General features: G+C 41.4%; 1 protein-coding gene across 2 annotated transcripts in view; it reads right to left on the bottom strand.

Annotated features, from left to right (window-relative positions):
• The window catches only part of ADAT1 (adenosine deaminase tRNA specific 1), a 250049-nt gene that overhangs the window by 92980 nt on the left and 139384 nt on the right, over positions 1–17685 (bottom strand). For both annotated transcript variants that reach the window (XM_069217496.1, XM_069217497.1), the window contains one exon: positions 7872–7958. In XM_069217496.1, coding sequence (XP_069073597.1) covers positions 7872–7958 — 87 coding nt within the window. The remainder of the gene's footprint in view (positions 1–7871; positions 7959–17685) is intronic.

Here is a 17685-nt window from a genome sequence, read left to right as displayed (position 1 = left end):
ATCAGGGCCTCTTATATCTGCAGTATCACACAAGCTCTCTACCTTACGCACCTGCAGCTGCTTGGCGCAGCAATACTACTTACAGGTTTACCATTATACTAAGCCCACTCCACTGATCACTGAGCTACTTTGCATCACCACTTACCCACATCGGCCAGCTGCCCCAGCCTTGATGAAGTCACCTGTGTGACGAAACACGTGTTGGCTGTATCTCCATGATGACTCAATGATTTCTAACAACTATAAATAAAGACACCATCTGCAAACAGGATCTGAGACTCGTTTCAACTTCATACTTCTTCCAACCTACAGAACGACATCAGGAATGAAAATGTCACTTACCCAGTGTACATCTGTTCGTGGCATCAGTCGCAGTAGATTCGCATGTTCTGCAATAGCTCGCCATCTGGTGTTGGGCCGGAGTGTTACAAGTTGTTTTTCTTCGAAGAAGTCTTTCGAGTCACGGGACCGAGTGACTCCTCCTTTTGTCTCCATTGCGCATGGGCGTCGACTCCATCTTCGATTGTTTTTCCCCGCAGAGGGTGAGGTAGGAGTTGAATTGTAGTAATAGTGCCCATGCAATGGAGTGACTAAGTATGCACCTATTTAAGGTTGAGATGATACATATATAAATAATTGAAGGTAACTTCCAAACTGCTACAGGCTCCCGGGGAGGCGGGTGGGCACATGCGAATCTACTGCGACTGATGCCACGAACAGATGTACACTGGGTAAGTGACATTTTCAGTTCGATGGCATCTGTCGCTGTAGATACGCATGTTCTGCAATAGACTAGTAAGCAGTTATTTCCCCAAAAGCGGTGGATCAGCCTGTAGGAGTGGAAGTAGTCTGAAATAATGTCCTTAATACAGCTTGACCTACTGTGGCTTGTTGTGCGGATAACACGTCTACACAGTAGTGCTTGGTGAATGTGTGAGGCGTAGACCATGTGGCTGCCTTACATATTTCTTGCATTGGGATGTTTCCTAGAAAGGCCATGGTAGCACCTTTCTTTCTGGTTGAGTGTGCCCTTGGTGTAATGGGCAGCTGTCGTTTAGCTTTAAGGTAGCAGATTTGGATGCATTTAACTATCCATCTGGCTATACCTTGTTTAGAAATTGGGTTTCCTGCGTGAGGTTTTTGAAATGCAATAAAGAGTTGTTTAGTCTTTCTGATGTTTTTTGTTCTGTCAATGTAATACATTAATGCTCTTTTGACATCTAATGTATGTAGTGCCCTTTCAGCTACGGTATCTGGCTGTGGAAAGAACACTGGAAGTTCCACTGTTTGATTTAGATGGAACGGTGAAATAACCTTTGGCAAAAATTTAGGATTGGTCCTTAGGACGACTTTATTTTTGTGTAGTTGTATAAAAGGTTCCTGTATAGTAAACGCCTGAATCTCGCTTACCCTTCTCAGGGAAGTAATGGCGATGAGAAATGCCACCTTCCAGGTTAGGAACTGTATGTCGCAGGAGTGCATGGGTTCAAAAGGTGGACCCATAAGTCTAGTTAGGACAACATTTAGGTTCCATGAAGGAACAGGTGGTGTTCTTGGTGGTATAATTCTCCTAAGGCCCTCCATGAATGCTTTAATGACTGGTATTTTATATAGGGAAGTTGAATAGGTAGTTTGCAGGTATGCAGATATTGCTGCAAGGTGTATTTTAATGGAAGAGAAAGCCAGGTTAGATTTTTGTAAGTGAAGCAAGTAACCCACTACATGTTCTGGAGGTGTGTGTAATGGTTGTATTTGATTAATATGGCAGTAGCAAACAAACCTCTTCCATTTACTTGCATAGCAGTGCCTGGTGGATGGCCTTCTTGCTTGTTTTATGACTTCCATACATTCTTGGGTAAGTTGTAAGTGCCCGAATTCTAGGATTTCAGGAGCCAGATTGCTAGATTCAGCGATGCTGGATCTGGGTGTCTGATCTTTTGGTTGTGCTGTGTCAACAGATCTGGCCTGTTGGGCAATTTGATGCAGGGTACCACTGATAGGTCTAGCAGCGTTGTGTACCAGGGTTGCCTTGCCCAAGTTGGTGCTATCAATATGAGTTTGAGTTTGCTTTGACTGAGTTTGTTTACCAGGTAAGGAAGGAGAGGGAGAGGAGGAAAAGCGTAAGCAAATATCCCTGACCAGTTCATCCATAGGGCATTGCCTTGGGATTGTTTGTGTGGGTACCTGGATGCGAAGTTTTGGCATTTTGCGTTCTCCCTTGTCGCAAACAAGTCTATCTGAGGTGTTCCCCAGAGTTTGAAATAAGTGTTCAGAATTTGGGGGTGAATTTCCCATTCGTGGACCTGTTGGTGATCTCGAGAGAGATTGTCTGCGAGTTGATTTTGTATCCCTGGTATAAACTGTGCAATTAGGCGAATTTGGTTGTGAATTGCCCAATGCCAAATTTTTTGTGCTAGCAGGCTTAACTGCGTGGAGTGCGTCCCTCCCTGCTTGTTTAGATAATACATTGTTGTCATGTTGTCTGTTTTGACGAGAATGTATTTGTGAACTATTATTGGTTGGAAAGCTTTTAGTGCTTGAAAAACTGCTAGCAGTTCTAGGTGATTGATATGCAGTTTTGTTTGATGTACGTTCCATTGTCCTTGTATGCTGTGTTGATTGAGGTGTGCTCCCCACCCTGTCATGGAAGCATCTGTTGTTATTACGTATTGTGGCACTGGGTCTTGGAAAGGCCGCCCCTTGTTTAAATTTATGTTGTTCCACCATAGAAGCGAGAGGTAAGTTTGGCGGTCTATTAACACCAGATCTAGAAGGTGACCCTGTGCTTGAGACCACTGTGATGCTAGGCATTGTTGTAAGGGCCTCATGTGCAGTCTTGCGTTTGGGACAATGGCTATGCATGATGACATCATGCCTAGGAGTTGTAATACCATCTTTGCCTGTATCTTTTGTGTTGGATACATGCGTTGTATGATGGTGTTGAAATTTTGAATTCTTTGTGGACTTGGAGTGGCTACTCCCTTTGATGTGTCTATTATGGCTCCCAGGTATTGTTGTACCTTGCGTGGCAGAATTTTGGATTTTGTGAAATTGACGGTGAACCCGAGTTTGAAGAGGGTTTGTATGATCTGATTTGTGTGATTTGAGCACTGTATGAACGAATGGGCCTTGATTAGCCAGTCGTCCAAATATGGGAACACATGTATTTGCTGCCTTCTTATGTGTGCAGCGACTACCGCTAGACATTTGGTAAAGACTCTTGGTGCGGTTGTTAATCCGAAAGGCAGTACCTTGAATTGGTAATGTATTCCTTTGAATACGAACCTTAGGTATTTCCTGTGAGATGGGTGTATTGGTATATGGAAATAAGCATCCTTGAGGTCTAAAGTTGCCATGTAGTCGTGTAGTTTTAGCAATGGCAATACTTCTTGTAGTGTGACCATGTGGAAGTGGTCTGATTTGATGAAAGTGTTCACTACTCTGAGGTCTAGGATTGGTCTCAGCGTTTTGTCCTTCTTTGGTATCAGAAAGTACAGTGAGTAAACTCCTGTGTTTATTTGTGTGTTTGGCACTAATTCGATTGCATTCTTTTGCAATAGTGCCTGCACTTCTATCTCCAGGAGATTGGAATGGTGTGTTGTTAAATTTTGTGCTTTTGGTGGTATGTTTGGAGGGAATTGTAGAAATTCTATGCAATAACCATGTTGGATAATTGCTAGAACCCAAGTGTCTGTAGTGATTTCCTCCCATGCTTTGTAATAATGACCTATTCTTCCCCCCACTGGTGTTGTGTGGAGGGGGTGAGTGACATGTGAGTCATTGTTTAGTAGTAGGGGTTTTGGGGCTTTGAAATCTCCCTCTATTTCTAGGGAATTGCCCTCCTCTATATTGTCCCCGAAAACCTCCTCTATACTGTCCCTGGTAAGTGGACGGTGTTGCTTGTGAGGTGCTGGCTTGTGTGCTTTGACCCCGAAACCCCCCTCGAAAGGGCGTTTTACGGAATGTGCTGTAATTCCCTCTGCTCTGCGGGGAGTAGAGTGCGCCCATGGCTTTGGCAGTGTCCGTATCTTTTTTGAGTTTCTCAATCGCTGTGTCCACTTCTGGACCGAACAGTTCTTTTTCATTAAAAGGCATATTGAGAACTGCTTGTTGAATCTCTGGTTTAAATCCAGACGTTCGGAGCCATGCATGCCGTCTGATAGTTACAGATGTATTAATTGTCCGTGCAGCTGTATCTGCAGCGTCCATGGAGGAACGTATCTGGTTGTTGGAGATGGTCTGTCCCTCCTCAACCACTTGTTTCGCCCTATTTTGGAAGTCCTTGGGCAGATGTTCAATGAGATGTTGCATCTCGTCCCAGTGGGCTCTGTCATAGCGCGCAAGTAGTGCCTGGGAGTTCGCGATGCGCCACTGGTTTGCAGCTTGTGCTGCGACTCTTTTACCAGCTGCATCGAACTTGCGGCTTTCTTTATCTGGGGGTGGTGCATCTCCAGATGTGTGAGAGTTGGCCCTTTTCCTAGCTGCTCCTACAACAACAGAGTCTGGTGGCAGCTGTGTAGTGATGAAAACCGGGTCCGTAGGAGGCGGCTTATACTTCTTTTCCACCCGTGGTGTGATTGCCCTACTTTTGACCGGCTCCTTAAATATGTCTTTTGCGTGCCGGAGCATACCAGGGAGCATAGGCAGGCTTTGGTAGGAGCTGTGGGTGGAGGAGAGTGTGTTGAACAAGAAATCATCCTCGACCTGTTCTGAGTGGAGGCTTACGTTATGAAATTGTGCTGCTCTAGCCACCACCTGAGAGTACGCGGTGCTGTCTTCTGGTGGAGATGGCTTTGTAGGGTAGGCCTCCGGGCTGTTATCTGACACTGGGGCGTCGTGTAGGTCCCATGCGTCCTGATCTTGGTCACCCTGGCTCATGGTGGTGTGAGCTGGGGAGTGAGATGGAGTTTGTGCTGGTGAAACGTTAATCACAGGCGGAGGAGAGGGTGGTGGTGTAATTCTTTTAACCACTTTTGGTTGTGGTGCTTGTTCCGTCTGGAACTCCAACCTTCTCTTTCTCCTAATGGGGGGAAGGGTGCTTATTTTTCCTGTCCCCTGCTGAATGAAGATACGCTTTTGCGTATGGTCCACATCAGTTGCTTGTAGCTCTTCCTCAAACCTATGCTTTTGCATTTGGGAGGTTAGCGAGTGCTCTTCTGTATAAGAGCCTGAAGCTGGGTCGCTTGCAGTTTGTTTCGGCGTCGAAACTTTGTCTGCGTGTTTTTTCGGCTCCGAGGTGACTTTTTTCCTTTTCGGGGCCGAAACCTCTCGGCGTCGATCTGTTTCGGTGCCGCTGTCTCGGCGTCGAGCCGTGTCCACACCGGTATCTCGGTGTCGAGGCTTGTCTCCAGCACTTTCTCGGTCCCGAGAAGGCTGCGTGCCGGTGTCTCGACCGGAGTCGGACGATCTCGGCACTGTTTTGGCCTTTTTCGGTGCCGACGGTCGGTCACCGAATTTATGGGTCGAGCCATGGCCTGGCGGCAGTGGCGTCCCCTGGGCCTTGTAAATGTTTCTCTGTGTGTTTTTCGACGTCTTACTCACGGTTTGTGTATCGTCGAATCCTTCGGAGTCTGAGTCTTGGATCGAGAAGGTACCTTCCTCCTCCTGTTCCTCGAACTCCCGTCGGGCTGTCGGTGCGGACGCCATTTGAAGTCTTCTGGCTCGACGGTCTCGGAGTGTTTTTCGGGACCGGAACGCACGACAGGCCTCGCAAGTGTCTTCGCTGTGCTCAGGTGACAGGCACAGGTTGCAGACCAAGTGTTGGTCTGTGTAGGGGTATTTATTGTGGCATTTGGGGCAGAAACGGAACGGGGTCCGTTCCATCGGCGTTCCTCAGCACGCGGTCGGGCCGACCAGGCCCCGACGGAGGATCGAAAAACTACCCCGAAGGGCACCGGAGCTCTTCGATCTTCGATGCGGTGTTGAATCTAAGTACGCCGATCCCGAACGCAACAATACCGACGAAAATCTTCCGAAATTAACTATTTTGTCCGTTCCGAAACTCGGAGCGACAGGAACACGTCCGAACCCGATGGCGGAAAAAAAACAATCGAAGATGGAGTCGACGCCCATGCGCAATGGAGACAAAAGGAGGAGTCACTCGGTCCCGTGACTCGAAAGACTTCTTCGAAGAAAAACAACTTGTAACACTCCGGCCCAACACCAGATGGCGAGCTATTGCAGAACATGCGTATCTACAGCGACAGATGCCATCGAACTATCTATTCTTGCTTTACTGTTGGACATTACATTCTGTGTGCTGTGGCCTTCTTGTCCCATGTTTTCCTAGGGTACTCCTAGTACCCTTTTTGGTGCCTACTGGGTAGTAAGGCACTGGGCCGTTTTGCACCGGACTTTGCTCGTACTTCGTTACTTTGTAAAAACTATTTGTTTACTGCTTAGAGGTGCGGCGCCTCTCACCCTTACTACCCTTGTTTCTCTTTTCCAATAAACAATAAGTAGTTGAAGGCATACGGTTACAAAGTAGTTCCCAGAACATGTATGCCTGATGGATGCCTACAATTTAGATAGCACAATCATAGCAGCAACACTCGCCTATCGTTTCCTCCTAGCACTATCAGGATGTGAACTGACTCTACACATGACAAATGCTCAGAAGATTAGGGACTACAACTGACTGGTGGAGACTTGAATATCAAATTGAAACGCTTGCCTAACATTCCCAGAAACTCCAGATTTAAATTAATCTAGTACTACTATGAGCACAGGGTCCATATTACTCCCACAAAAATTACTCATATGTTCTCGGATGCACATGATAGATGTCAGAGGTCCAGCAAGGAGGGAGCAGACATTTACCATAGGATCTGGAGCTGCTCTGCATTTGGGTATTTTTTGGGATACACTTGTGCAGTTTGTCAATTACTCTATAGGATATACCTAAAGGTCTCTGGTGGTGTGCGTGCTGGGTCTTTTCCTAAGGTCTAGAGTTGACAATGTGTCAAGCAGATTCACAGACTTGACGCTGATATTAGCTAGATGCCAGATTTCTTAAGAGCTGGAAAAGTCAATGAAGTACAGACATATGGCAGTAGGCGAGGGAACTTAGTGAATGAACTGAATGTGAAGGGTATGCAGTAAAAAGAAGAAAAAGGGGCCTGAGTCAGCACAGTGTCCTGCAGGCTTGGCATGAGATTGTGCTGTCCTGCCCAGATCTATCCGGCGAGGGACAAGTAATACCTCCAAATGATATAGGTGGCTGGGACTTGTAGAGCAGATATTGTTTTTATTAGGCCACAAATGACTAGATTTATTGTCAACCCTATTCCTCTAATCTTTAGGGCAGAGCATGAGTATAAAGGTTATCCGATTTTGCAAAATCTAGAAACCTTAAGCATAAGGTGTAGAGATATTTACCTGCAACCCGAATCCCTGTTTCAACAGTTATGTTATGTATTGTATTGCAGCTCTTATAGCACACTTACTACCTCTCTATGGGCGCTGTATATATTTTTTATATACTTAATGACATTTACTGCGATGGTTGTCTATGTATTGGAGCATGTATTCACGTGTTCAACATGATATTGGTAACCTTTTACTAGATGTAATGTTTCTTATATGTTAACCAGAAATGGTGTGACACTTCCGAACTGTTGATGTACTTCACAGACTGCTGTGAAGTATGATAAAATAACAAGAATTGCTTAAATAAACGTGTGAGAGACATTTAATACGTATAACGAGACGTAACCACAGCACGAACATTCAACTCTAAACAATTTCTCTACATAGTCCTCCGCTTCTTGTTAACTTTCAAAGGGCCTGCGATTTCTTCAGGTTATTGCCTTACTGTTATAAGTCTATTGCTCAGACAGAAAGAGAGCCTCCTTGCAAAGCAAGGTTCTTACCATAGAGACTCTGGCAGATTATTTTCAGCGGTAGCTGCCACCAGGTTTCGGAAAGTGTGAAAGAGTTCTACAGTGCAGATCTGCGACCTGTAAGGAGCAAAGTATAAAAATTGTTCAACTGGTCATAAACAGAGATTGTCTGTTTATACAGCGATTTGACTTCATCATAGCTGCCATCATCCAGCTCAAGCATTCATTTGTTCTTTCAAAGGGTGTCCAAGCTTACGAAGGAATTAAATAATGTGTGCTACATTCCACAAATTCAGTTACTCTCTTGGACTGGGTGCATGGAGCACTATTGTTTCTTACAATCCCACTAACCAACATAAACCTTTTGTACAATGTAAACAATGTTCCCCTTTCTAACCAAACCTACATTTTTAATTTGAATTCTAGTTGTCGTACAGTCTATATAACATGGCATACCAGTCGCCCTACTTTGTAGGGCTCCTCTGCCACTGTTATGATATATACACCATTTCCTATTAAGGTCATTATATCACTAGCCACTCCTTTATTATATATACCTTGTATACCATTCCCTCATTAGACTATGAGTAGCATTAAATATTACCAGTGCCTCTAGACTATCACCTTGTATAAATCTAACTTCAAAATGGGTCCCTATTTCTAACCAATGGTAAACAGCTATATGAAATTGTACTTAAAAAGGTGCTAACCCTTATAATAATAGTCATAGCAAAATATTTTGAAATTAAAATAAAATCCATAAAAAAACAAGGAACACTTACCTTAATGTGTTAAAGTGCCCAATGTAGTAGCAGAAGAACTAATGGCATTGATCTAGTGTATATGATGAGGTAATGGACAGACAAAGTAATGGAGTTTAGGTAATGGCACATGTCCTACCATGTCTGGCAAATATAGCTCTAAACCATAGCAGAACTCAAGACATAGTCTTCATCAGTGACACAGCACAATGTCTGTGGTAGCAAATTAAGCAGTGTTATTTGGTAAGTAGGTAGGCTCTGCTATTCAGGCAGTGTGGTAGTGCATGCTACCTCCTACAGAAACCAATACACTATGTAATATTCATCCCTTATATGTAGTCTTGCCTGGTATGCAGTGACCTCATATTGTATTCAGATCACCATTAATATAGATATCTCTATTACAGCTGATCTGTTTAACAAATGGTGAACCGTCTTCAAATTCTCATGAGTTGTTATGTCATCCTCCTGAATTCAGAATAAATATGTACTGAAACCAAGAATGTTGCAGTGCAGCGTCTGTTGTTAAGGTACATGTTGGTTTGCAACAGGGCAAGCAGCAGAACTGGATAAAGTGGCTGACAGTAAGCAGAACAGCGTGTCAGAGTTTTCCAATTGGCTCCCTCGGAGGGCCTGAAGGGTCATTGTAAAATAATGGGATGGATTTGTTAAAACTCAACATCTCTAGCATATTATTGTACTTAGACTTTCAATGCCTCATTGCAATATCTGAAAACAATTCAATAAAACCATAAAAAGGCATCATAAAACTTGATTGCAGAGTCCAAATTTCAAAATCACTTTCGTTCAACCGCTCAATAACCGTTCTCTAGCTTTACACCATTTGTGTATGAAACAGGTTATCATCAAAACAGCTTCTGCTTTATAGCTGTAATAAAAACTTATTTCGCTTATCAGTCCTTATTAGTATCCTCCTAGTTTCATTCATGATCTAACGGCTTTATTTAAATCTTACTTTCAAGTATACTATATTCTATCTATGACACTTGAGACAGAATCTCAATCTATTTGATTTTCCACAATTTAATCTGATAATCTTGATTGCTCCCACTGTACCTACAAGATCTAACAAAGCCAAACCCATAGGTATACCCTTGGCAAGATGGAACAATAGCTATGAAGGTTACATTTGTTTGTATTGAAAGCACTGGCCACAAATTCATAAAGCATATTTGCCACTTCCTACATTTGGCAGCCATATATGTGTTTTTGTTTTCTTTTTTTTTTTTAAAGTAACCATTTTCATCGAGCAGTACAACTGCTTCCTGGAAGGCAGGTGCACTTAGAACAGGTATAGAAACCCTTTTTAGTATTGATACATGATACAGGAAAATATGACTCCTATTGATGGAATGAAAAATATGCTGTTGTTTTAAATCACTGTACATAATTTTAACACACAGGGATGACTTAAACAAATTAGCAACTAAAGTTTGGAAAGAAAAAAACATTAGCAAAGTAAAATATTGGCCTACAAGTCCTGGCACTCAAGTGTACTTCTTTTTACCTGGATGTACATGTGATCAGACAAAATATAATCATAGTGCAAGAGAGACAATGGCTAAAGTGGGTGGACCAGCTGTCCCATGATATACGTTGTGGTGGGTAGAAGCAAGATCTGAACAGAACAATCAAAGGAGAGACTGACCCAAGCCACACTATGTATGTATGCATGCATTTTATTATCTATGGATTTTGTATTATATAAGGCTGGCAAAACAGCCAACACTGTCTCTAGATCAGACATAAAAAGGACTTGATCAGAGCCCTTGCAGTTCCAGCTCATTAAGCATTCATTTAAAAGCTATATTTTTTTCTAGATTGATTGCTTTAGTTGCATTTTTTCCAAGTGCAATTGATATTTGAATTTTTTGGTACAGTGAATACAGCAGTACTATAGAGGATCCAAGCAAGCTGTGATTTTTGGCAAACAGTTTTTCTTACATACTAATACAACGCTATCACAAGTCCTTCGTTAATGATGTCCCAGCACTTCAGGATTTGAACTTGGAAAGTAGCGATTCTCCTATAAGGTTATATTTGATCTTCATTCATATCAATCTATTAATGACTCATGCAAGTTTTGTCTATTCTACCACTTATTGTATCCCATTTATGTTGTTGATAATATCACTTAGTCAAAATTATAAATTAAGCTTTACAATACTTGTAATCTCCAGTGAGACTGGTAACTTGTGTTACCGGGCCGATCGAGATTCAAAGAAATGCAGAAATATAGCAAGCCCAGAGAGTACCTTCGGAGACTACAGCTGCTTAAAGAAGCAGAAATCTCCAGGTGAAAATGCATGAAGAATAACCAGGGAATTGGATACAAACAAATGTAATTCTCTTAGTTATTTCACATTTCTTAGAAGACCTACACTTTTTCCTGGTAATGGAGTGGTCTATTCAGCTCTTGGGCTACCGTACCAGAGGGTAATGGTAACTATAGGGGGCGAGAATTAGCAGTCCCATCACACGGGGCATGGCACATAGGCCCTTAGAGTTCTTCTTGCAAAGTGATCAATAAGGAAGAGTTGGGACTTCCACACTTTAAACAATAAAATCTCTCTCATCTTGGACATAGAGATAATGCCTCTCTCTGTCCAGAATTCCTGTTTATTTTGATTTATCTCCTTACTTAGCACTCTTGCCTGGCAATAAGAGGGTAAAATATAGAAGAGTTTGTTAAAAGCCTTGATTAAATTTAGTGGAAGCCACAATTGAAATACAATATAACTGTGAATTATTTACAAATTGTCTGAAGACTGTCAGTAAATTTGAAAGCTGGAAAATAGACAAAGATTGTAAGTAACTGTTTACTGTTCTTCCTAAGTAAGGTGGATTTGAACCCTCAAGTACACCTTACTTGGGAAAGAATAGTAAGACATTTTTCCTGTTTCTGCTGATTTTGCTTATTTTTTCCCCTAACTTCTGAGATTTTCAACAACATGGAGGTAGTGGATTCTGCACCTTCCTTTTCTGAGTTTGAATGCATTTTTTGCAAACACAACAGCTTACTGAAGTCCTGTAAAAGCTGTAAAAATATTTTTTAATTTTGAATGGAATTGGTCCACTGCATACAGTTTATTGTACAACATGGAGATACAGTACTATAATATGTTTTTGGTTGCATGAGAAGCTGAAATTGATAGGTCGGGGGTCTCCCCATGATGTATATGATTTTACTTGTTATAGTATTTTCCCACTAAGATGACATTACTTTGAGTTATTTTAAATTGTGAGCCAATTTAGACATTAGCTAGCACTTATAATTCCACCTAGCATTACCGTGTTTGTAATTTTATTTCACAGTTTATTATTTTCAAGGTATGCTACTGAGCTAGTATATTTTGTTTGATCATTTTTAGTTTTCAAATCAGTTTGCCATCTTTTTATCGCATTCCTTTTACTGTTGCATTTTAAGTAAAGGTCCAAAATCTTGTTTTTCGTTAACCACTAGTTATCACATTTTTAAGTGCAACTGTAAAGCATGCAAGCCCTATAGAGAACAATTGCCCTAATTTGTAGAATCAAAGGGTTTACCAAGGGCCACAGATATTGGAAGAAATCTTTTCATTTCAATTTGATTTGTTGAAATGAAATGCTGCATTAAATTGTTAAAAGATGCAACATTTCTAAAAGGTCTGCAATTATAAGTGCTCACAAGCTGTTCACTGGCACCACCATATAAGGAGGTGACTGCCAAGTGTATCCCATCCTGTACCGGTGTCAGCGAACAGGATCTGCTTAGATAAGCTCTTACTGTAGGAACTATTCTGCTGATTTGTGCCGCTTTTTTAAGTCACCGACACCATCAATGTAGATTATGCGGTATCCTTCTGGTGCCTTTCTTTCATACCTGCCTAATAATAATTTGTTGCTTTCCTTCTGTAACAACGGTCCTTGTGGATACTGGCTTTCCTTTGCGCTGCCTTCATTCATAAATATATTTCTCGCTGTTACACAGATTGCAGAGATACGTCAGCAGAACACACTCGTGTGTGCTACCATTAGATATGGCGACCGAGACGGGGATAACTGTCTATGATGCACCTGCCCATCAGTGCCTCACAGAGTCACTGCCGAAGTAGACCAAGGAACAGAGTGATAAGCATGAAGAATTTGACTTAAACCAATAGCTATCAGAACACTTTGATGTGTACTAATGCTCCAGATATTCTACAATTTACAAGTAGGTACCAAAGTCGAAACATAAATATAAAAGAGGGACACAAATTATTTTATCAAAAAAAGCAAAATACTATAATATACGTTGAGTCACAAATCTAGGGAACATGATCTGAGCCTAGGTAACATAATATTTAATGCCTTGAAAAAATGTGCTCGAAGCACAGCAGGTGGTACTAGAGATCTGTACCAGAATGTTTTTCAGGAAAAACACAGTAGCTAATGTGACAGCTAGATTGTGCAAGGATACTTTCATTATCCATGTAGGGTACTTGTAGAGTATGTGATAGTTGTTTTGGAGATAGAAATGTTCACTCGTGTCTACGGGATCCTCCAGCATTGTTCATTTCATGTTATTCTTTACTTCACCTCTCCACAGTGACACGTGGAATGAAGAAAATACTGATGGTTGCAGCACATGTAAATGGCCTGGAAGGTGAGGTCCCTTCTGTCTGTCGTAATAGCATCTGAATGCTTGTCTGAATAGATATGCCTTCTTTCTGGAACAAGGAATTACTGTGTTGAGATACTTTGTACAAGCATAAATTGTTCCAAATTTGCTGATCCCGGTGCATCATTGATTTTTCTGCCGGGTTTCTATTTGCCAAGCCTAGTTGGGTAGACAATGATAGTCATTTGTTTCCATATATTTTCAGCTTATGCTAGAAAATTCCTTATGTATGATGCACGTAATCCTCCTACTGTGATATCCAGGAGGTTGAATTTTTCCTGTAATTTGGAAAAATGCAGAGAAAGTAAAAGTTTGAAATAAAATTCTGTGACTACTGTAGAGAGGAGGGATCATGTTACCATTAGCACCGTTAGGCCTTAGAAAAAAACGAGTCAGGCTTCTCCAAACAGCAGCTCAAAAGCTACTGTTAGCTCTCCAGCTACCTGAAAGGAAGTGCAGCCAGGCCTACTAAATTAGAAGCTTTTGTTTGGTTTAATTAATATATGTATATCAAAAACAAAAAGCATGTATTTGAATCAAAATGTATGTATTCTCAAAACCTTTTTCAGCTGATGTTTGAAGAAAAATGGTTGAACTTGCAAACTATATTTAAGGCTGATATGAGTGATAAATCATGAGGCGGCCTGGAGTCTGATTACTCATTATTCACTTGGTCCAAGGGGCATGGTAGCTGTGGCTCTTTTGTATTGCCCGTGTAGAGGCATTCCAAATTGAAGAAGCCTTTTTTACATTACTGCAACTCTGCCTGATGTACTGAGGTGATCGCCGCTGAATCTTGCATGGGGAGGGCACTGATGTAATTGTATTTGATATGGTACCTATGAAAACACTGATACTATTAGTAGCTCGGGATAATTTTCACCAAGCATAAGCAACTCTTACTGCAGAAAAGGTTGGTGACCCCGGTATAGACAAAAGCAATAAAAAGCCTACATTTCACCGACTTGTAAACTAAGTAATAGCTACATGGACATCTATTTGGAGATACATATTTGGACAAGGGTGGCTTTGAAAGAACTACGTTTACAGCTCTATAGAGGAGTGTAATGTCCATTTGAGAATTTTACACTAATCAGAATATAAACAATAAACAACACATTCTCTATTCTTTAAAAAAAAGAAATGGGCACAATGAACCATTAATTTTCACATTTAAAACTAACCACAAAATGGGTCTTGATTATTCAACACCCTTCTTTTTTTTTTTTCCCGGATAGACAGGAGTTCAAGTTGGAATAAGACCACATGACAATGGTTAATGTTGATGAACAACACTGGAGTAGATCGTCCAATAGCCCACACCTAGAAATTTCCCAGAAATAAGAGCGTTTGAAAACAGCAATCTCTCTGTAAAGTGTAAAACCTATTTGTTAAAATAAATATACAATCTGACAAGAAGAACCCTTCTATTAAGGATGAATATTATGAACAGCCCATCTGGACTACATGGGCATCAAAAAGGTTGAACTAGAGACTTACTTCAAGAATCTGAATATGTTAATTGCCCAGCAGTGAAGATGAGGCAACATCAGACACCTCCTATCTAAAAAGAGCCAGATTCACTTTCTTGAGGACAAGAACCAATGTGGTGCCCCCACAGGAAGAACTTTTCTAGGTCACTGTCAGGCAGGAGACCAGACCAGGTGAACCATCAGTGGGAGTAATCTCCATGTACCCAGAGGAGCAGGGGCAGATACCACAAGTAGACTCTAATATGAACCTTTGCAATATAAGCCTTTTAAATGCTCTGAATTTACAAAAACACTATATAAGGCTTAATTTTATTTGTCCCTATCCAATCATTTGAAGCGATTCTGTCACATGAAGTTATAAAACTGGAAGTGAAACAAAATGCCCCTCCCAAACTTTGTCTAGGTCCAAACATCAGGCTTTTAGTTCATTAGCTAAGAGCAAGGTTACAGTGATCAAAAATACAGACTAAAATAGGGAGACAGTCATCATGCCTCTCCATATGTACAGAGATGAGGCCATAGTACCACAATGGGATACAAATAATTGCCTACCTGTCTCTACTGATCCAACACAAGAGCTCCAAGTCTTGAGAAAAGATCTTACGGCATTACCATCTGAAAACTTTGTTTGTTTTTTTCTTGGGAGGTGGCTTATCTAACTGAAGAGAACACAAGGGTTCCAGTATTTTACATTCTGATGAAGGTATGATGTTTGAACTCAGTCTGAATTTTTAGTCGGTCTCGACTTAGAATGCTTTAGCAAACTGCCACACTGGAGTAAAGTGACACAGCCTTAGGAAATAGTCATTGGTAGCATAACATACTCGTTACCTTCATCACGTAGTGCTTTATGCTTGCACTTCCAGAGAATTGTTTCCAGTTTGAAGATCAGTTTTTTCTTCAGGTCAGCAGAGCACCAATGGACATGACATTTCACTTAACGCTGGCAAACCTATGCACTGATTAAACTGACTGTCATATCATTGTTGCATTGTGGACCAATGATTCAAGATAACAAACAGTATCACACTGTGAAACCTACCAGCCAGGCATGCTTTGGGTGCTGCTGCAAGTTGCAGAGTATTTTTCATATGGTAGATGTGACGCTGGCCAGAATATATCTATGTAAAAATAACTTACCTCAAGCTCCAGAAGCTATGGATCCAAATAAACACACTAACTGTAATAACAGGTATACTGTGTCTTATGATATGCACAAGTAGCATGCAGACAGTGGGGATGAAAGAGTGCAAGGTAATGACACTCATCTTCAAGCTCAAAAGTACTGTCTGCTTCTATCACCACACTACAAATCTCATGAAGCCCTTTCGAAAAGAAAGCCATCATGCAAATGATTTACTATGGCTCACTCTGGAACATCTTGATAATTGTGATACAAAAGCACTACAAAGGTGAAATATAGGGCTGTGTATTATTTATAATTCGTTAATATGCTCATATATACACATTTCTCTGCATCAAAAACTAAATGAGACCATTATCCTTTCATTTTGAGGTTCTAGACTCCACGCATGAATGTGCCCAATCTGTGAAGCTGTCGCGTAGGCTCTCATTATCCTAATGAGACTACTGGATTTTGAGCAACAAGATCGGCCACCGTGTGGGGGACTGAGTCTAACCCACGGTGAATGACACTTGTCTCTCTAAATCCGGGTTTTGCTTCGGCTAACTAGCAGTGCCTCATCTCTCCCAAATGGAAGAGACAATTGGGCAGCCGAGCACATGACATCTTCGTACTTCTCAGGGAAGTCGTGGTCACTCAGGTCACAACCGGTTCTCTCATACACAGTACGGTCTCATATAGAAATGACAAAGGCAGTTTAAGTTTTAAAGATTGGTTTAATAAAACGACTGCATTTTAGATAGCAAAGCGTGAGCTGAAATAACCAGAACTATACAACACAGTAAGATTGAAATAGTAACAATGAGAGTGAAGCACAAGAATAAGGCTATCATAGTGCCGCTAGATTATTTTCTCTCTGTTATATTTCGAGCACATCATGTTAAGCTCTAAGCCTGCCTTTCAGGTTCCCCCGGGAAGACATCGACCCTCATACCTGAGCAAAGGCCTGTAATCTGCATCAGCATCTGCAACGGGGCATTCAGCATCTAGTTGTAGGTCCCTGGCTGGAATCTCCCTCTTGACGTGTACTAGGGCTATGAAGTGTTTTTATAACTAACAATCAGATGTTCTAAGAACAAGATGTGTACTTTCTACGAATACTGGAGACTAAACTTCTACCACGTTTATCGGCAATGTACCAGACTGTAGCCTTGACTAAAGCACAAGGTGATCAAGAATGCATTATTTGAGAACACAGTGCTGAACTAAGCTAAACAGTGTGATAGAAGAAAATAAAATAAGACCGTAAAACTGGTTATTGTAAAATGACAGTGCAAAGCTGAATAAAATACATCTAGGGCAAAGTGCACAGCGGCCTAGTATGTTAAACTAACGTGCATGAGGCTATATTAAAAATGGCTACACTACAAAGCCTAATGACCTTGCCATCTAAAGACACAGACTGGCCACCCTGGAGTCATGGCTGTTGGCATGTGTGTGACCCTGAGTCAAAATCCCCCAAAAAAGTACAAGCTTTACTGCTATATAGCACAGACTCCATTAGTATTTCTCCCAGAGCAGCACCACATTTTTCATTTGGATTTCTCAGTACAATGAGGTAGTACAAATGAATACATGCTTGTGATGACTGCGGCTTGTTTCACTAAAAACAAACAACAACAAAAAAAACATGGTAATGGAGAAATAGGTACTTATGAAGGACTACTTGCTTTAATGCCATATATTGTGTTACTGGAATCACGGTCTACTCAATTAGAATATTTGATAGAACACATTCTGTACCCAATACATAGTACTTGGACAGTGTGATACAGTGAGCACT

This window comes from Pleurodeles waltl, chromosome 12, assembly GCF_031143425.1.
Source record: "Pleurodeles waltl isolate 20211129_DDA chromosome 12, aPleWal1.hap1.20221129, whole genome shotgun sequence".
In the NCBI taxonomy this organism is placed as follows: domain Eukaryota; kingdom Metazoa; phylum Chordata; class Amphibia; order Caudata; family Salamandridae; genus Pleurodeles; species Pleurodeles waltl.
The sequence above is the reverse complement of the archived record's forward strand: the minus strand, read 5'-3'. Positions and strand labels throughout refer to the sequence as shown.